General features: G+C 41.7%; 1 protein-coding gene across 1 annotated transcript; it reads left to right on the top strand.

Annotated features, from left to right (window-relative positions):
- The first annotated feature begins 1,235 nt into the window (after nucleotides 1-1,235).
- LOC111971051 (zinc finger protein 271-like) lies at nucleotides 1,236-19,725 on the top strand. Its single transcript, XM_070445897.1, has 2 exons — nucleotides 1,236-1,571; nucleotides 16,906-19,725. Exons 1-2 carry the CDS (start codon nucleotides 1,494-1,496, stop codon nucleotides 18,931-18,933), a joined length of 2,106 nt encoding a protein of 701 aa, XP_070301998.1. The 5' UTR covers nucleotides 1,236-1,493; the 3' UTR covers nucleotides 18,934-19,725.
- The last annotated feature ends 2,638 nt before the right edge of the window (nucleotides 19,726-22,363 follow it).

Genomic DNA, 22,363 nt, shown 5'->3' with positions numbered 1-22,363 from the left:
GGCAAATCCTTTTCAAACCTTGTCATGAAGAGAAATTATAGATAAAACGTATCGGTGCTCATTGGCCATTAGACATAAACATTACATAAGTTGGAAATCGCAAATTCAACAATGAGTGCTAAGGTGCCACTGCAGCCCCGGGTTCGATACCAGGCTGTGTCACAGCCGGCTGTGACCGGGAGACCCGTGAGGTTGCGCACAATTGGCCCAGCATCGTCCGGGTTAGGGGAGGGTTTGGCCAGCCGGGATGTCCTTGTCTCATTGTGCTCTATCGACTGCTTGTGGCGGGCTGGGCGCCTGCAAGTTAATTTTGGTCGTCAGTTTGACAGTGTTTCCTCTGACACATTGGAAAAAATACCATGCTATTGTTTGAGGAGAGTGCACAATTATGAACTTGAAAATGTATTAATAAACCAATTAGGCACATTTGGGCAGTCTTGATACGACATTTTGAACAGAAATACAATGGTTCATTGGATTAGTCTAAAACTTTGCACATACACTGCTGACATCTACTGGCCAAAATCTAAATGGCACCTAGGGTGTAATAATATATTATGGCCTTTCTCTTGAGTTTCAAAGATGGTACAAAAAAAAACACTTCAGTTCCTGAGCTACAGGCAGTTAGAATTGGGTATGTAATTTTAGGTGAAACATTGAAAAAAAGGGTCGGATCCTTTTAAGCAAGGCAGCCATATTTTTTAACAATTATTTAACTAGGTAAGTCAGTTAAGAACAAATTCTATCAGCAATGTTTTTTAAAAAGGCAGTAAATGAGGCTGAATGAACTGTTTCGCTGCCAGAAAAGGCTCCGCTGATAGCCAGGTGTAGCGGTGGTAAGGATTCACTCCATGGTGCTGGAAGGAAAGGTCTGCTGTTGGGACAGCTTTATGTAGGCCTTAAGTTTGTGGGCACCGTTTGTCACCGTTATAATGCAATGAATATATTGCTTAGTGTTGTGTAGTGACTTTGCTGGCATGCATCAAAAATGTTTTTTGTTGGTTTGCCCCACCAAGATTTACAAGTTAAAATCAACACTGTCTCTCATTGCCTTCCTTAAACCCGACAAACCCCGGAGTTGTCATGTCAGTTTGCTTCGCATGCTTTCCCGGAAGTCTCGCGATTTTTCTGGTTTTAGAACATTAATACTCTGCATTCATACGTAAAGTGAAACGTCTGGAAGCATTTTACGACACTTTGTTCTCAGTGGGTAGATTAGCTTGCTGCGTTTTTCTTCTTTTTTAACCGCATCACGTTCTGGTGTGGAGAGAGGAATACCAGCAGTGGATAGACGTGCAGCAGCACAACAAAGGTCCTGTGAGATTGTTTTATTTTTATTTTCACTTTGAATCAAATCTAACCATAATTCAATTTGCAACCTGCAAAAGCAGACAAAAATATTGTGTATAGAATAGAACAGCAGACTTGGTTGGTTTGCAGCCACTGGTTTTACCCGCAACACTTCTGTTTGGATACAAAACACACCATTGAAAATGGCGGAACTTGAGGACGCAGGACTGCCCCAAACAATGCAGGAGACCCGAGATGAAGAGGAGCCGGGCAATTCAAAGGTAACATAATGACGCTGAGACACCGATTTTTCACTTCAAAAGTATGCCAAACAAAAACCATTGATTGCAAAGTTAAACAAACCATACAACTCTTTGCACAATAACTACTTTTAACAATTTCCACTGAAGATTTTACAAAAACACATGTACTCGAACAGTACAGATATAGTTTGTTAACAGAATGACAGTATAATCTCCATCAGTTTGTGACCACGTTTTCCAAAAACTCTACTCCGAATTAAGATTCAAAGATGTCGGCAGAAAGAATGCGGCGTTAGCTATGAAGACTCAAGTAAAAAAAAAAAATACATAGAAATTTTGCATATTGAGCTACAGTAAGTGAATTGGATTAACACCCAGTAACAGAATGATGGTAATATAATTACATTATGGGTCCCTGATCTGTACAGAAATCCATAACTATGACTGTTATTCTCTTCATGGTGATGTATTCTGAGTACACAAAGGTAGAGAAATGTAATAACCTCCTTTGCATGTTTGGATATTCTACACACTGGCTATTATTCTGAGGTCTGTCCCCAAACAAGACCAAGTTTGGTTTGTCTGGACCAGAACAAATCTGTACTGATCATAAATATCTATGTTAAACAAGTTTGGACATTAAAGTACAGCATGGTAGAGTATAGTTCAGTAGAGTACACAATAAATTATACTGAACTTTAGTGTACTAAATTCTACTGTACAGTACTCTATTGTACCGGACTATACTCTGCCCTACTTTTATTTTACTGTATTGTCCAAACTTGTGAAAGACTTCTGATTAGTTCAGATTTGGACCTCCCAAATTTCAACTACTGTTCAACATTCAGGGTCGGCTGGCACTCAGTGGGGGAGGATGCTGATTACAATAAATGTAATGTGTAGGTGTCAGTAAGCGCAGGGGTAGTTAACATTAACTGGAGAGGGAGGGGTTTGACCACCACCTGACAGAAAGAGAAAGTAGGTCTAGCTTTACTTGTTACTTCTGTGAACTAAGAAAATATCTTAAAGATATGTGGGTTTTTGGTAACAGAATTACTTACATTTACAGAAGGCAAATCATTTCTGCAAAACTACATTTAAATGTTCATATTAGTTGTCAGTTGTCTTTACACATGATTGTGTTTTGATGTATTTCTAATATATTTTAAGACTATTTCTGCTAGATGTTTTCTAAGACCCCTTTTCCATCTGTTTGACCAGTGTTAGGTTCTGAACAAACAGAGTAGAACTCAAACGGATGACTAGAAAAAGCTCAAACCAAGTTTATTCAACCRACTGGGTGCTTTAGCTGCGCACACAACATACAAGTCACACAAGCATATATTTATACCTTCCGACTAGGCAAGTCATCTCCTTGCATGTCTAAGATAAACAATCCTTCTCTGTTAGTTTCTTCCTAAGTATATTCCTCTTACTGGTATTGTCATGGCTTGCCTCAGTCTATGATCCTCATGGGTGTGGAAGTGTGTGTATGTGAGATAGGACTGTAATCAAATGGTCTTCGGGGTGGGCCCCTGTGGCCCCCCTCCCAGCAGTGTCTTCTCTCTTCAACTGTTGACCTTATCTCGAGTTGTGTTCCACATTCCTCATGGTSCTAGTTCCAAAGCAACTGGCCTGCCTTATCAGGAACCCAAACTAGACTGTTGCTCTTTACCTCCTTGCTCACAAATATTAATATTCAGCAACAACATGTTTGAACAGAATATGAACTTTCTGCACTTCCCTTTGTCACCCCTTGTAACTTTCTATACACAGCGTTCCTATTCACCCTTCGTTGTAATGTAAAGTAATAACTTCTAGTATGGTAACATAAGTATATTTCAAGCTCGAATCCAACAGTCTCCTTTTTGAGTAGTATATCCATACTGTTTAACATTTAATATAAACATTGACATTACTTATAAATGAACAGAAACTAAAACATTATTCATATTCCCACATTATTTTAATTTTTAATTTTATATTTAATTTTTACAGGGACAGTGCACATTAATCAACGTTTCAGTAAAAGTGCCGGTTTTAGCCAGCCTGCTAATTTTCAACCGCAGTCCCTGGGCAGGTTGTTTTTAATAATTACAATACAGACAATCAATAAGCAGTGAGCACACGCAGAGCAACATAGGACAAGCAAGACATAGCATGCAGACAGAGCAACATAGCACAAAAAGCAACAAGACAAAATCCATAAACGCAACAGTGTTTCCACACCTCACAAGCTACAGACAACATGGAAAACGGCAATACACAGCTAGGGATTATGTTCACAAATCTGATTGACCTTTAGCCATTTTTTTTGTGAAAGTGTGATAGGTGGTGCCGTTATGTGTGTCTGATGGCAGTGTATTCCAGACGTGAAGCTCTCACAGAGAAAGCAGATTGACTAAAGGTGATTTTCCTTAAGGGAACTAGTCACCTCTCATGGCAGACCTTGTGGATCTGCTGCCATATGTTTGGGTTTTCTGTTTAACAAAAATACTGAGTGGAGGAGGAGCCAGGCCATTTAGGATCTTGAATACAAGACATGCGTCGGTGTATTGCACAAGATTTTCCCAACTCAGGAGCTCATGCTTTCTGAGGATGTAACAGTGATGATGGCTATTGGGCTTCCTATCAAGCACTTTGAGAGCCTGTTTGTAGACAGACTGAATGGGTTTTTATGTTGTACAGCAAGCTTGGGCCCAACTAGTCAAGCAGTATTTGATGTGGGGGAGTATCATAGATTTGAAGTACAGTTTTGCTACCTCTGTAGTCAAACAATTTCGTATAGATCGGAAATGAGCTATGTTGAATATGGTTATTTGAATGACCTTTTTTCACCTGCTTTTTAAAAGAGAGGTTGGAATCAAATATGATGCCAAAGTAGTTAATCAGATACCACCGGGAGCTTCTCCCCTGATACACAGACATCTGGCTCAGTAACATCTGTTGCCCTCTCTGTGAAGAACATGCAGACAGTTTTTTTCACATTGAGATGTAAACACGAGTCACTGAGACACCTTGTAACCTGGTCCATTACAGTAGTGAGTTCTTGTGCAGCTTGTTGTTTGCTCTTTGCATGCACATATATCACTGTATCATCTGCATACATTTGAACTTCATGCCCTGTACAGACAGAAGGCAGATCATTAATGTACAGGCTGAACAGGAGGGGCCCCAGTATTGACCCTTGGGGTCCCAGTATTGACCCTTGGGGCACGCCCACATCATAGCTAAGAGTGGGCGACAGCTCATTGCTCACTCTGACACACTGAGTTCTGCCTTCAAGGTATGATTTCATCCATCTCAAGGCATCGGTAGAAAAGTTGAACTTGGACAATTTTGCGATGAGAATCTCATGGTTAACAGTATCAAAAGCCTTTCTTAGGCCCAGAAACACAGCCCAAACAACGCCCCAACAACGTTTTATATGTTCACACTAGAGGTCGACCGATTAATCGTAATGGCCGATTTAATTAGGGATGATTTCAAGTTTTCATAACAATCGGTATTTTTGAACACCGATTGTGGCTTTTTTTTTTTTTACACCTTTATTTAACTAGGCAAGTCAGTTAACCTCTACCGCTTCTCTCTCCCAGATCCGGGATCCTCCTCATCAAAAAAGCTGACTAGCATAGCCTAGCCTAACGCGACAGGGATATCATATAATATAATTTCATGAAATCACAAGTCCAATACAGCAAATGAAAGATAAACAACTTGTGAATCCAGCCATCATTTCCGATTTAAAAAAAAATGTTTTACAGCGAAAACACAATATGTATTTATATTAGCTCACCACAATAGCCAAACACACAACGCCATTTATTCACCGCCAACATAGCTTTCACAAAACCCACAAATAGAGATCAAATTAATCACTAACCTTTGGACAACTTCTTATAACATCATGTTATACAATACATTTATGTTTTGTTCGAAAATCTGCATATTTAGAGGTACAAATCGTGGTTTTACATTGTGAATACGTAGCCATGATGCACCAAATTGTCCAGAGAAATTTTGGACAGTCACGTAATCTAACCAAAAAACTCCTCATAAACTTTACTAAAAAATACATGTTATATGTTGTACAGCAAATGGAAGATACACTGGTTCTTAATGCAACCGCTGTGTTAGATTAAAAAAAATAACTTTAGTACAACGTACAGCATGCAATATTGTGAGACAGCGCCCAACAATTCTCCACCTTGTTGGAGCCAACACAAACCACAAAAATACGAAATAASATCATAAATATTCTCTTACTTTTGGTGATCTTCCATCAGAATGTTGTGCAAGGAGTCCTAGTTCCAGAATAAATRGTTGTTTTGTTTTAGAATGTCCATTTCTTCTGTCGAATTAGCAACTTTGGCTAGCCATGTGGAGGGCACATGTCCAAGAAATCTTAGCGCATGGAACGAAAAATTCCAAAAGTCCCAATAAACGTCGAATAAACTGGTCAAACTCGGTTGAAAATCCTACTTTATGATGTTTTTCCCATATGTATCCAATAAAATCAGAGCCGGAGCATTTCGTCGTGTATACCTAACGCATTTCAGAAGACAATGTGAGGTTCCCTGCTGCGCAGTTGAATACTGACAAAAGAGCGGATGTCAACTGCCTGTTGACATCTAGTGGAAGGCGTATGAAGTGCATACAGATCCATAAATATAAGCCAGTTGAATAGGCAGGCCCTGACACAGAGCCCCATTTTCAGAATTTTCACTTCCTATTTGGAAGTTTGCTGCCAAATGAGTTCTGTTTTACTCACAGATATAATTCAAACAGTTTTAGAAACTTCAGAGTGTTTTCTACCCAATAGTAATAATAATATGCATATTAATAATATAATAATATACACATTCATATATTAGCATCTGGGACAGAGTAGAAGGCAGTTCACTATGGGCACGCTATTCATCCAAAGTGAAAATGCTGCCCCCTATCCCTAAAGTTTTAAGAACAAATTCTTATTTACAAGGACAGCCTACTCCTTCCTCCCCGTCTGGGAATAGAACCCCGGTCTCCCGCGTGCCCGCACAACATGGGGATTCTTTAGCTAAATAGCCCAGTACTGTAGCCTACTCCCGACCGTCATGTTGTACAGCGCCATAGTTTCCGTTCCATCCTAACAGAAACCGAGGGTTTTTTGTTTTTCTTGGAATAGAAACACCATAATATTAATCAAATTAATTAACTTCTCTAGGGTATGTGGGACGGTAGCGTCTCACCTCGTCAACAGCCAGTGAAACTGCAGGGCGCCAAATTCAAAACAACAATTTAAATTCCTCAAACATACAAGTATTTTACACCATTTTAAAGATACACTTGTTGTAAATCCAGCCACAGTGTCCGATTTCAAAAAGGTTTTACGACGAAAGCACACCAAACGATTATGTTAGGTCAGAGCCAAGGTACAGAAAAAGACAGCAATTTTTCCAGCCAAAGAGAGGAGTAACAAAAAGCAGAAATAAAGAAAATGAATCACTAACCTTTGATCTTCATCAGATGACACTCATAGGACTTCATGTTACACAATACATGTATGTTGTATTGTGTAATGTATGTTACACAATACATTGTTCGGTAAAGTTAATATTTATATCCAAAAATCTGAGTTTAGGCGGGACGCTACTGTCTCACTTGACAAAAAGCCAGAGAAAATGCAGAGCGCCAAATTCAAATTAATTACTATAAAAATTACTATAAAAATCAAACTTTCATTAAATCACACATGAAAGATACCAAATTAAAGCTACACTCGTTGTGAATCCAGCCAACATGTCAGATTTCAAAAGGCTTTTCGGCGAAAGCATAAGATGCTATTATCTGATGATAGCACAACAGTAAACAAAGAGTGTAGCATATTTCAACCCTGCAGGCGCAACACAAAACGCAGAAATAAAATATAAATCATGCCTTACCTTTGACGAGCTTCTTTTGTTGGCACTCCAATATGTCCCATAAACATCACAAATGGTCCTTTTGTTCAATTAATTCCGTCCATATATATCCAAAATGTCCATTTATTTGGCGCGTTTGATCCAGAAAAAAACAGCTTCCAATTTGCGCACTACAAAATATCTCAAAATTTACGTGTAAACTTTGCCAAAACATTTCAAACTACTTTTGTAATACAACTTTAGGTATTTTTAAACGTTAATAATCGATCAAATTGAAGACGGGTCTATCTGTTTTCAATACAGGAGGACAACAAACTAACGCTACTTTTCTAGTCTTGCGCAACTCTCAAACAGTACACATAACATTACACTGATTCAAGATGGCCGTACTTCTTCATTGCACAAAGGAATAACCTCAACCAATTTTCAAAGACTGGTGACATCCAGTGGAAGCGGTAGGAACTGCAAACAAGTCCCTTAGAAATCTAGTATCCCAATAAACTCATTGAACAGACAGTGACCTCAAAAAAAAAAAATTCTGAATGGTTAGTCCTCGGGGTTTTGCCTGCTACATAAGTTCTGTTATACTCACAGACATGATTCAAACAGTTTTAGAAACTTCAGAGTGTTTTCTATCCAAATCTACTAATAATATGCATATCTTATATTCTGGGGATGAGTAGATAGAAGTTGAAATTGGGCACGCTATTTATCCAAAAGTGAAAATGCTGCCCCCTATCGTAGAGAAGTTAACTCAAACTGCGAGAGAGAAATTACATATTTACCTGATTTGTTTGATATTAATAGTTAGATATTTCTGTCCTGTCAATGCTACACCTGTTGTATTCGATCAGAGTGAAGGCTGTGAGGTCGATATGTAAAGCTTATTAAAGAGCAATGATCCTATCAAGAGCAGTGTGGGTTTCTTATTTTTTCTAATTTTATTCTACTGTTACCATGCACCTGCAAAAAGGAGAGCTCAGATGTGCGAGTGCCTTTTTGAATTTAGAATATGACGGAATAAAATGTCTAACAAAATTGAAAAGCCCTATGGTTTTCCTGAGTGTTTGGTCGTGCCAGAGAACTCATTGTCTCTACTGGATCGCGTGTAATGTGCTTTGTGCCTTTTGAAATCGAAACCCCCAGATATGTTAACTCCTATTTTGCCAATTCTTACGTGATGCTTTGTGACCCTGCTCTGCCAAATAGTTTACTATTGTTGTAAGGTCTCGCATATGAGTTTCTGTCTTTTGACACCAACAACAAATCATCTATGTACTGTACCAGATGGAACCCTCAAATGTACACAAATGTAACGTCCATTTTTATAGTTTACTCCGCTACTTGAGTCATCCCTCTCTGCTCTCACTCTCCACGCCACTTTCCACACAGACTTAGTCCCACCCCTTGTCACTCAAGGAGAGCATTTGTTGTTGCTTGACCACGAGCCACTTTCCTTCAGTCTGCAGGGTCAATGCAGCACATGCAACAATGTTGATGACCACAATGTTTCAAATCAAATCAAATTGTATTAGTCACATGCACCGAATACAACAGTGAAATGCTTACTTACGAGCCCCTAACCGACAGTGCAGTTAAAAAAAATATGAATAAGAGATATAAGTCATTAAAGAGGAGCAGTAAAAAATAACAATATATACAGGGGGGTACCGGTACAGAGTCAATATGCGGGGGCACTGGTTAGTTGGGGTAGTATGTACATGTAGGTAGAGTTGTTAAAGTGACTATGCATAGATGACAACAGAGAGTGGCAGTGGTGTGGAGAGGGGAGGGGGCAGCAATGCGCATAGTCTGGGTAGCCATTTGACTAGATGTTCAGGAGTCTTATGGCTTGGGGGTAGAAGCTGTTTAGAAGCCTCTTGGACCTAGACTTGGTGCTCCGGTACCGCTTACCYTGTGGTAGCAGAGAGAACAGTCTATGACTAGGGTGGCTGGAGTCTTTGACAATTTTTAGGGCCTTCCTCTGACACCGCCTTGTATAGAGGTCRTGGATGGCAGGAAGCTTGGCCCCAGTGATGTACTGGGCCGTTCACAATGCCCTCTGTAGTGCGTTGCGGTTGGAGGCCGAGCAGTTGCCATACCAGGCGGTGATGCAACCAGTCAGGATGCTCTCGATGGTGCAGCTGTAGAACCTTTTGAAGATCTGAGAACCCATGCAAAATCTTTTCAGTCTCCTGATGGGGAATAGGTTTTGTCGTGCCCGCTTCACGACTGTCGTGTGTTTGGACCATGATAGTTTGTTGMTGATGTGGACACCAAGGAACTTAAAGCTCTCAACCTGCTCCACTGCAGCCCCGTCAATGAGAATGGGGGCGTGCTCGGTCCTCTTTTTCCTGTAGTCCACAATCATCTCCTTTGTCTTGATCACGTTGAGGGAGAGGTTGTTGTCCTGGCACCACACGGCCAGGTGTGACCTGACCTCCTCCCTATAGGCTGTCTCGTTGTTGTCGGTGATCAGGCCTACCACTGTGTCATCGGCTAATTTAATGTTGGAGTCGTGCCTGGCCGTGCAGTCATGAGTGAACGGGAACTACAGGAGGAGGCTTTGCACGCACCCCTGAGGGGCCCCTGTGTTGAGGATCAGCGTGGCAATGTTGGTACCTAGCCTTATCACCTGGGGGTGGCCCGTCAGGAAGTCCAGGATCCAGTTGCAAAGGGAGGTGTTTAGTCCCAGGGTCCTTAGCTTATTGATGAGGTTTGAGGGCACTATGGTGTTGAACGCTGAGCTGTAGTCAATGAACAGCATTCTCACGTAGGTGTTCCTTTTGTCCAGGTGGGAAAGGGCAGTGTAGAGTGCGTCATCTGTGGATCTGTTGGAGCGGTATGAAAATTGGAGTGGGTCTAGGGTTTCTGGGATGATGGTGTTGATGTGAGCCATGACCAGCCTTTCAAAGCACTTCATGGCTACAGACGTGAGTGCTACGGGTCGATAGTCAGTTAGGCAGGGTTACCTTAGTGTTCTTGGGCACAGGCACTATGGTGGTCTGCTTGAAACATGTTGGTATTACAGACTCGGACAGGGAGAGGTTGAAAATGTCAGTGAAMATACTTGCTAGTTGGTCAGCGCGTGCTCGCAGTACACGTCCTGGTAATCAGTCTGGCCCTGCGGCCTTGTGAATGTTGACCTGTCTAAAGGTCTTACTCACATCGGCTGCGAAGAGCGTGATCACACAGTCTTCCGGCACAGCTGGTGCTCTCATGCATGTTTGTGTTATTTGCCTCGAAGCGAGCATAGAAGTAGTTTAACTCGTCCGGTAGGCTTGTGTCATTGGGCAGCTCTCGGCTGTGCTTCCCTTTGTAGTCTGTAATGGTTTGCAAGCCCTGCCACATCCGACGAGCGTCAGAGCCGGTGTAGTACAACTCGATCTTAGTCCTGTATTGACGCTTTGACTCTGATGGTTCGTCGGAGGCATAGCGGGATTTCTTATAAGCTTCCGGGTTAGAGTCCCGCTCCTTGAAAGCGGCAGCTCTAGCCTTTAGCTCAGTGCAGATGCTGCCTATAATCCATGTTTTCTGGTTGGGGTATGTACGTACGGTCACTGTGGGGACGACATCATCGATGCACTTATTGATGAAGCCAATGACAGATGTGGTGTACTCCTCAATGCCATTGGAGGAATCCCAGAACATATTCCAGTCTGTGCTAGCAAAACAGTCCTGTAGCTTAGCATCTGATTTATCTGACCACTTTTTTATTGATCTAGTCACTGGTGCTTCCTGCTTTAATTTTTGCTTGTAAGCAGGAATCAGGAGGATAGAATTATGGTCAGATTTGCCAATTGGAGGGCGAGGGTGAGCTTTGTATGGATCTCTGTGTGTGGAGTATAGGTGGTCCAGAGTTATTTTCCCTCTGGTTGCACATTTAACATATTGATAGAAATGTGGTAAAACGGATTTAAGTTTCCCGGCATTAAAGTCCCCGGCTACTAGGAGCGCCGCCTCTGGGTGAGCGTTTTCTTGTTTGCTTATGGCGGAATAGAGTTCATTCAATGCTATCTTGGTGCCAGCCTCTGACTGTGGTGGTATGTAAACAGCTACAAAGAATATAGACAAACTCTCTCGGTAGGTAATGTGGTCTGCAGCTTATCATGAGAAACTCTACCTCAGGCGAGCAATGGCTCGAGACTTCCTTAGATATCATGCACCAGCTGTTGTTTACAAAAATATGTAGACCACCGCCCCTTGTCTTTACCAGACGGCGCTGTTCTATCCTGCCGGTACAGCATATAACCAGCCAGCTGTATGTTGATATTGTTGTCGTTCAGCCACGACTCCGTGAAGCACAAGATGTTACAGTTTTTAATGTCCCGTTGGTAGTTTAATCTTCCCAATACCTCGTCCATTTTATTGTCCAAAGATTGCATGTTTGCGAGCAGAATTGAGGGGAGTGAGGGTTTATTCGATCGCCTCCTCCTCAGAAGGCAGCCCGACTTCCGGCCTCTTTCTCCGCCTCCTCTTCACGCAGATCACTGGGGTCGGGGTCTGTTCCCAAGGGAGCCGTATATCCTCCGTCTCGGGCTCGTCAGAGTCTTGAAAGAAGAAAAAGGATTCTGCTAGTCCGTGGTGAGTAATCAGAGTTCTGATGTCTAGAAGTTATTTTCGGTCATAAGAGATGGTAGCGGCAACATTATGTACAAAAATAGTTAAATAAGTTACAAACAACGCAGATAAACAAACAAAAAAACAATCGGTTGGGGACACGTAAAACGTCTGCCTTCTGTTCCGGCGCCATTTGACACAATTTGATCTTAATATAAATCCAAGTGTTCTATAATTACAATATTAGTTTGTGTTTCTTACATCTGCAAACAGCTAGTTAGTATTTTCTTAGCAAGTTAAGCTAAATCGTGTTAGCCAATAATGCTAATCTCTAGTTAGCTGGCTAACTAGCTAGTACTGAGTCAGAGCAAACGTAGCTAGCTAATACAGCCTGATACCAGTGCTGGTGGAGGCCTAAATCAGCATGTTGTTTGTGCAACAGTATCTTATAAATCAAAGAGGAATAGGCGAAGCATGAATATGTTGGCTATATGAATAAAGATTTAATCTAGCTAAAGATTATAGGCTACCCTAGGAAACATGGAACATCACTTTGGTTCCTACACTGTCACAATAACTTGTCCATGGCATTTTCATTCGTTGTCATGTCAAACAACACTGTATTCAAAGTGCCCACTATTATTTATATTCTAACTATAGAATTATAATAAACATAATAAACATTTCCATGATTCCAAAAGTTCACCCAAGTGTTTTAATCTAATCGCAATTGCAACATTTGGTTAAAAATAAGGCCTAGTATTTTTGTCCATATCGTGGCAGTGTGGAAATGATCTCAAATGAGTGCAGGAAATGCAGAAATTGATGGAAATGCAGAAATTGATGGACATGATTTTGGGTTGAAGTTGAATTGAACAGTATAAGCCAATCAGAATGGAGAAAGACCCCTTGAAATCATTTAGAATATATGTGTTGCCATCCTAGGATCACGCACTACGCATAAAGCAAATGTAGAACTTTTATTAATCAAAAACATAAAATACCGTCATACCGTCCAAAATGTGAAAAATACCATGATATGATATTTTGGCCATATCGCCCAGCACTATGCTGTAACAGTGAGGGAATAGATGCCAATAGGTCTGCCAAATCCGCTACTACTGGTGTGATTTTCACTGCATGTTTGTTTATGCCGTGAAAATTCACTTTAAAACGCCATTTTAGTCCTTTCTTTACTGGAAATAAAGGGCTGTTGCATCGGACTGGTCCTCGTAATGCAATWAAAAAAAAATCTAACTAGGCAAGTCAGTTAAGAAGAAATTCCTCGCTCTAGTAATATTGCCACCGATTTCTCAGCCTCCGGTTTAATAGGATATTGTTTTACCGTTGGCAGTGGATGTACCTCCACCACAACAGGGTTGCAGCCTTCAATCAGACCGCAATCTAATGCGTCTTTTGCCCATAGGGGATGACCCTGAAACAACAATTGCTCGGCTTTCACCGTCTGTACTTCCAATGTTAATTTGTTACCTTTTGAGAATCCACTCCCCTGGCTTTTCGCAGAGATTATCCAACCCCAACATTGGTTCCCGTCGCCATGTAAAATTAGCATGGTATTGTTACTGGTCCTATGATATAGGACATGGATAATAGTTGTATCGCTTTCGATTCCGCCCGTTACCCCGCTGAATGTGGTACTTTTTTTCCTGTCGCAAATTTAGCTAATTTCTCATCGTAAGCAATTAGTGATATTTGAGCGCCTGTATCTACCAGGAAGCTGTGTTTGACGTAGCCTCCTACATCTCCTGCCACATAGAAACCGGTATCTTGCTGAACCACAATCGACTGCAGAGGCCAGATATACAGTACCAGTCAAAAGTTAGGACACACCTACTCATTCCAGGTTCTTTCTTTTTTACTATTTTCTACAGTATTTTCTACACCCTATTATTGTAGAATAATAGTGGTGTGAACTTTTGACTGGTACTTTATATAACAAAATATTCCCAACTGCTGTCATGAATCCCTCAGTTTTGTCATTCGTGGTTGCTGGGTCACTCATTCTACCCTGTTTCCTCAAGAAACTGATAGATTCTTGTCCTTCCTTTACTGGGTCTGGTGCTTCTTTCATAATAGTACACATTTCACTCACTCTCAGTGGCTGATGGTGATGCTGAACTTGGGGCTGCACGTCAGCTGGGATAGGATTATCCTCCACTGGGACTATTTGTCTCGTATGATACATAACCGAGGTTGCATGCGTTCGTACTGGACACACATCTCTATGATTACCTGGATCATGCTGATCCACTATCCAGGACTACTATGTCCGGGCTCGTAATGTGCCCGTCCTCCGCATCTCGCAACCCATATCGCTATTTTTCCTCTTAAGAGAAGGGTATAACGGTGGTACACTAGATGTACCTGTTTCACTTTGTAGCCTGGCGGCGAACGGCGGAGGAGTGGCAATGGCATATACAAGTATGTTGATACTGTTGAAGCGAAACCATGACTTGTTTTATTTGCTTTTGTCTATCCTCAAGGGCTCCCTCTAATTCCTGATTTCCTTTTTACTCTTTTCTAACGCATTAGCCAATTCCTGCTTCTGTTAATCTCATCTGTGCACACGCCCTTCGGATATGCCTAGTTTTTTATTAGTTTTTTTTGTCATATTATTGCTCCATTTTACCTGGCAGGTTTTTATTTTTTTAACCTTTTTTCCATTTTTATCCTTTGCTGATAAAGTGCCGTGGTTAGGATACCGGTGTATTGTGGTCTGGGCCGTTCTTTGATTGCAGTGTTCCACAATACGATGGCATCCATACACTCTTGGCTGGATTTAAACTGTCCATCGACGGGATGTGTACCAATTTTGGCTAACTTTCCTCACCACTTATTTGATTCTTGGTGCTGTTCGTATGCCTTTTTTTCAGCGCTTCTAATGCTTTGGTAACATTCTCCCTTTCCACCCCTCCCGGACGCCATATCGGGTATTATTGGCTCCGCGCCACCCCCAACGGTGTTTAGGTTTCTGTACCCACGGTTCTAACACTCACCTTCTATTAATGACGGTGTGATACCCACTCCCCCGGAGAGTAGTAACAGTATAGGCGCTTAATTATTTTGTCACTCGTCCTAACAGTTTTGGTGCTGGATGACACTGTGTTGTGTTGTATGCCAATTCACCACAGACTATTGTGGATGACTCACCATGGAGGGGGCCGCCCTCCAGAACTTACAGGCAACCTATCACCATCCACATTCCCACTCACTGACAATGACAATGTTTAATCTCTAAGCACAGATATCCTCTATTCTCCACCGAGTGCACTTCGTGCCTTTCTCCTTCTACATGGACTACTTCTCTGCAACTTACTGTACTAGTATACAAGAATGACAATTTATCCATACACACACTTTATGGCCACCACGGCTGGGGCTTTCACCCCCCTGGGACCTTCGAACCAACCCCACCTGGGACCTATCCTACACGGAATCTACCCTTCACCGTGGGGTCGCCCACGGATCTCGCAGGGACCCAACTCCACTCTGGACCTATCCTTGCAGAACCTACCCTACACCATATATCTATGATTGTTCGTAACACAATGGGACTACTGAAGAAACTCAGGTTTCCTAGGTCCGTATCCTATAATTTGTGTTCAGCCTATGACTCATCTCCCAGAGATGTCAGAATGAGTGGTAACAGGTCTAGGAACTGTGCCTACCTTGTTTTTGGTGCCGGCTCCAGCTCAACTGATTCGGACTCTCCAGTTCGGCTGTAAATCGTGGTGAATCACTAGCAACACCAACTGTTAGGTTCTTAACAGAGTAGAAACTCAAACGGACGACTAGATTAAGCTCAAACCAAGTTTATTCAACCCACTGGGTTGCAGACACAACATACAAGCATATATTTATACCTTTTGACATGGTGGTGTCATCTTGCATGTCTAAGATAAACAATCCTTCTCTGTTAGGCAGAAACACAGTAGATTCCTCTTACTGGTATTGGCATGGCTTGCCTAAGTCTATGATCCTCATGTAAGTGGTGTGTGTGTGTGGACTGTAATCAGATGGTCTTCTGGGTGGGCCCCTGTAGCCCCCCTCCCAGCAGTGTCCTCTCTTCAACTGTTGACCTTATCTCGAGTTGTGTTCCACATTCCTCATGGTCCTAGTTCCAAAGCAACTGGCCTGCCTTATCAGGAACCCAAACTAGACTGTTGCACTTTACCTCCTTGCTCACAAATTTTAATATTCAGCAACAACATGTTTGAACAGAATATGAACTTACTACACTTCCCCTTGTAACACTAACTTTCCATACACACAGTGTTCCTATTCACCCTTCATTGACCCCAAACATTTACATTTCTTATACATGTAAAGTAATAAATACATTCTAGTACGGTAATAAGTATATTTCAAGCTAGAATCCAACACCAAAAATCAAAGCCTTTCCTTATTCCTAATTTTTTGGATGGAAAATGGTTGAACATTTGATATGCCTTAATTTCTCAGAAATATAGGCTTTTAACTTTCATTTGGCACTTCACATGCTAGTGCTCATGGGGCTTTTTACTTGGAAATGCCCACTACTAGTACTACTGTCAATGAACCTTTTCTAGCCTAGATCACAAGCCAATGCAATCAATATGCTATATCATGGTGATCTCTAGACCTAATGACAAACAACTCATTATCATGTTGATACTGCTAGGTAATACAAATGATTAGACCTAGCTTCTACTGTAAAGATGTATCGACCTAAGTTATTTGTTTAGCTATTTATTGCATATGCTATCTATTCTAATTTGGACTTGAACCATAATGAAAGTAGACTATATTTTATGTATTACAAAATGTTGTTTTAAAGAACAGGGACAATAGGCCTACTAGTAATTATGCAACTTTAAATGTATTTCCAGGCAGAGGAGATGGACACCTCAGAAGACCTGCAAGATGACAACCTGATCAAGCAGGAACACTTCCACAGTTCTAATAATGAGCAGCAAGATGGACATTTGGCAGTTAGGAGGAATGTAATATTAGAACGAACTAAATTCAACCAAAGACAACAGGAAGCAGGAGAGACAGCTGATGATTTTATCACGGCACTTCATTGTTTGTCGGAACATTGTGGTTATGGAGCTCTGCTCAGTGAGATGATAAGAGACAGACTAGTCATGGGCTTACGTGACAGAAGACTGTCCGAGCAATTACAAATGGACCCAGAAATAACACTGGATAAAGCTGTCACACGCATTCGTCAAACTGAACTTGTGAAAAAGCAACAGGACCTGCCGGAGAATAACTTCAAAGCTGCCAACAGTGCAGCAAATGTAGAGAGTGTGCTTTCACATAGCAAACCGCAATGCCCAGCCAATACCCAGTGCCAATCCGAGAAAAATAATCAAAACTCAGACAGACCACAACAACCCCAAACAACACAGGAGAATGGAGAGGAGCCCCAACATACAGGTGGCACTGATGAGTGGATTGAGGGCTTCAGTCCTGGAGGAGAGAAGCCTCACTACTGCTTTGACTGCAGTAAGAGCTTCAGAAAAGTGAGGGATCTTATAAGACACCAGCGAACACATACTGGAGAGAAGCCTRACCACTGCCCCGAWTGRGAKKYAYGTTTRGSTCGATTAGATCGTCTTAAGTCACACCAACTAACACATACAGGAGTGAAGGCTCACCAATGCCCTGATTGTGACAAAAGTTATTCTCAATCGTATCATTTGAAAAGACACCACCAGCGAAAGCATATGAAAGGGAAATYCTTCCACTGCAATCATTGTGAGGAACTTTTCTCCAGACCTAAAGATCTAAAAACACACATGCATGTACATGCTGGAGAAAAGGCATACCTTCAGCAAGAAACTCATACAGGTACGAAGCCTTACCACTGCTCTGAAATGAATCAGTGCTCCGACTGTGGGAAGAGCTTTCGACAAGTGGGGGATCTTAAAAGACACCAACGAACACATACTGGAGAGAAGCCTTACCACTGCCCCGAATGCGACAGAGGTTTCGGTCGATTAGATCGTCTTAAGTCACACCAACTAACACATACAGGAGTGAAGGCTCACCAATGCCCTGATTGTGACAAAAGTTATTCTCAATCGTATCATTTGAAAAGACACCACCAACGAAAGCATATGAAAGGGAAATACTTCCGCTGCAATCATTGTGAGGAACTTTTCTCCAAACCAGAAGATCTAAAAACACACATGCATGWACATACTGGAGAAAAGGCATACCTTCCACAAGAAACTCATACAGGAAAGAAACCTTACCACTGTTCAAGGTGTGATAAAAGATTTCCTGACATGGCAAAACTAAGATCACACCTTCCAGTACATACTGGAGACCTGGCACTCCACTGTTCTGACTGTGGAAAGTGTTTCTTAAACAAGGCAAAGTTTGAAAGACATCAAAGAACACACACTGACAGTGTACTATACCTCTGCACTGACTGTGGGGAGGGTTTTACAAATATGCAACGGTTGGAAAGGCACCAGCGAATGCACACTGGAGAGAAACCATACCACTGCACTGATTGTGGGAAGAGTTTTGCACTTGAAAAAACATTTAAGTGTCACAAGCAAGCACACAAGTTCAAACTCTCTGGAGAAAGAGCAGCCTATCCTTGCTCGGAATGTGGAAATACTTTTTCTCGTTCATGTGACGTGATGACTCATGTGAGAAGGGTGCATAATAAAGAGAGACCTTTCCAGTGCTCCTGCTGTGGAAAAAGATTTTTCCAAAAGAACTCACTCACAATACACATGAGAATTCACACTGGAGAGAAACCGTACCACTGTTCAGACTGTGGACAAAGCTTCTCTCAAATTAACGACAGAAAACGCCACCAGAAGAGGCAACACTCTGGAGAGGAGACGACCTCTATTCTGCAGTCTGAAAGGCAAAATCACAGAGACACTCAATAAGAAAGGACTACAACAGAGACACAAATGCAATATAGTAACAGTATCACTGTCTTATTGCAGAATTTAAGTTTTTACTAATAGTAAACATTATTTTATAAACCACATTTTTTAAATATCTTATCACTCTCTTAGTTTCCACCCTGCATAAATGGGATTCATCAATTCTCGCCTGCACCTAAAGCATTCCGTAAGGCCAAACAACCAAATGGGTAATTATTTGCCCAGTTAAACTACCCAAAATACAATTTTCAAAGATTACAGCAACTGTAGTAAACATGGGCTATTAGAACCAAGGTGTGAATATCAGTGATGTGATCATCAGAGTATAAATCATGTATAGATGTATGGAATCATTTGGGAAATCCAATTGAAAATAAAAATTTCTCAGTTTTCAAACTGGTGAACAGTTATTAGATGTCCATGTTATTTAGGTTGGCATGTACTCCTCACCTCTGAAAGAGCGGTCAGAAGATAACCGTAGCTACTGACAGTTTATTTTTTAGATATTTTTTTTTGAAGCGTCTTGAATTCTAAAAGCCTTTTCCACATCTCTTGCATGAGTATGGTCTGACTCCTGTGTGCACTTGAATGTTGGCTGCGACATGAATGACTTGGCTGAATCTTCTCCCGCAGACGTCACAGCTGAAAGGCTTCTCTCATGGACTTGCCTTTTGATATAACTGATTAGTAGAAAGTCTCTCACAATCACTGCACTTGTGTGGTTTTCTCACTTGTATTGATCAACACATGTATTGTAAGAGGTTGTTTTGTAATAAATCTCTTTCCACAACAGCCTTAAGCGTTGGTCTTCGCTCCAGTGTGAAATTTCTGGTTATATTCAAAAGTAGCTTTATGGAGAGGTTTTTCTGCACGTGAAACAAATGTGTATGTTTGCTCCTGTGATGTTTTCCATCTATTTACGGAGAACTGATGGAGCTGAAGCCCTTCAAACATATCTCACTGCTGAGAGGGGTTTGGTTGGTCCGTTTTGGTTGTCTTGCTCCTTGAGTGTTTTAACCATTACCCGTGTGTGATAGCTTGTGTATTCTCAGTTGATAATTGTAACATTCTTTACACATACAGTGGAGTCTAATAACTATATAAAATAAATAACTCAAATACTGAGCTATATTTCAGGGGCGGCAGGTAGCCTAGTGGTTAGAGCGTTCGACTAGTAACTGAAAGGTTGCAAGATCGAATCCCCGAGTTGACAAGGTTAAAATCTGTCGCTCTGCCCCTGAACAAGGCAGTTAACCCACTGTTCCTAGGCTGTCATTGAAAATAAGAATTTGTTCTTAACTGACTTGCCTGGTAAAATAAATAAAAATATTTAATGCAAAAAAAAATGGGTAAAATTATTTTATACTAATACAATTGCTCAGGAAGATTTTGTTTAACAAGTAATACTTTTTCTCAAAGGTAGCTGTCAACATTTTTTACACCCCTAAACATACTTATAAATAAAGTAGTGAAAAGTTTTGTATTTGGCCCCATATTCCTAGCACGCAATGACTACATCAAAGCTTGTGACTCTACAAACTTGTAGGATAGATTTGCAGTTCGTTTTTATTTCTATTTAACTAGGCAAGTCAGTTAACACTTCTTATTTACAATGATGGCCTACCAAAAGGCCTCCTGCGGGGACGGGGGCTGGGATAAAATAAATATAGGACAAAACACACATGACAAGAGACAACACTACATAAAGAGATACCTAAGACAACAACATAGCAAGGCAACAGCACCGTTTTAATTGTTTCAGATTATTTTGTTTACAGTAGAATTTAATTGTCATTACATTATTTACCATCATGGATGACAAAGGAAAAACCAGCCACGTTGCGGACACAATCTTGCTTCCGGACTAGCTAAACACCACCTTCGACCGCTTTGAGGATAACACAGTGCCACCGATGCAGCCCGCTACCAAGGACTGTGGGCTCTCCTTCTCCGTGGCCGACATTAGTAAGACATTTAAGTGTGTTAACCCTTGCAAGGCAGACAGCATCCTTAGCCGCGTCCTCGGAGCATGCGCAGACCAGCTGGCTGGAGTGTTTACGGACATATTCAATCTTCCTATCCCAGTCTGCTGTCCCCCATTGTTCCTGTACCCAAGAAAACAAAGGTAACTGAACTAAATGACTATCGCCCCGTAGCACTCACTTCTGTCATCATGAAGTGCTTTGAGAGGCTAGTTAAGGATCATATCACCGGTGCAACTGGGTCCTGTACTTCCTGACGGGCCGCCCCCAGGTGGTGAAGGTAGGAAACAACACCAACTTTGCTGATCCTCAACACATGGGCCCCACAAGGGTGCGTGCTCAGCCCCCTCCTGTACTCCCTGTTCCCCCATGACTGCGTAGCCACGCACGCTTCCAACTCAATCATCAAGTTTGCAGACAACACAACATTAGTAGGCCTGATTACCAACATTGACGACACAGCCTACAGGGAGGAGGTGAGGGCCCTGGCGGAGTGGTGCCTCTCACTCAACGTCAACAAAACAAAGGAGCTGATCGTGGACTTCAGGAAAAAAACAGATGGAGCACGCCCCTATCCACATCGATAGGACCGCAGTGGAGAAGGTGGAAAGCTTCAAGTTCCTCGGCATACACATCACAGACAATCTGAAATGATCTACACAGACAGTGTGGTGAAGAAGGCGCAGCAGCACCTCTTCAACCTCAGGAGGCTGAAGAAAGTTGGCTTGGCCCCTAAAACATTTACAGATGCACAATCGAGAGCATCCTGTCGGGTTGTATCACCGCCTGGTACGGCAACTGCACCGCACTCAACCACAGGGCTCTCCAGAGGGTGGTGTGGTCTGCCCAATGCATCACTGGGGGCAAACTATCCGCCCTCCAGGACACCTACAGCACCCGATGTCACAGGAAGGCCAAAAAGATCATAAACAACATCAACCACCCGAGCCATGGCCTGTTCACTTCGCTATCATCCAGAAAGTGAGGTCAGTAAAGGTGCATCAAAGCTGAGACTAAACACCTATCTCAAGGGCGTCAGACTGTTAAATAACCATCACTAGTCAGCTGTGACCTGGTTACGCAACCCTGCACCTTAGAGGCTGCTGCCCCATATACATAGACTTGGAATCACTGGCCACTTTAATAATGGAACACTAGTCACTTTAATAATGTTTAAAATACTGCTTTACTCATCTCATATGTACACTACCATTCAAAAGTTTGGTGTCACTTAGAAATGTCCTTGTTTTTGAAAGAAAAGCACATTTTTCTGTCCATTTAAAATAACATAAAATTGATCAGAAATACAGTGTAGACATAGTTAATGTTGTAAATGACTATTGTAGCTGGAAACGGCAGATTTTTCTTTAAATGGAATATCTACATAGGCGTAGAGGCCCATTATCAGCAACCATCACTCCTGTGTTCCAATGGCACGTTGTGTTAGA

Source organism: Salvelinus sp. IW2-2015, linkage group LG12, assembly GCF_002910315.2.
Source record: "Salvelinus sp. IW2-2015 linkage group LG12, ASM291031v2, whole genome shotgun sequence".
Classification (NCBI taxonomy): Eukaryota; Metazoa; Chordata; class Actinopteri; order Salmoniformes; family Salmonidae; genus Salvelinus; species Salvelinus sp. IW2-2015.
Note: the sequence above shows the minus strand (reverse complement) of the source record. Positions and strands in the feature narration are given on the sequence as shown.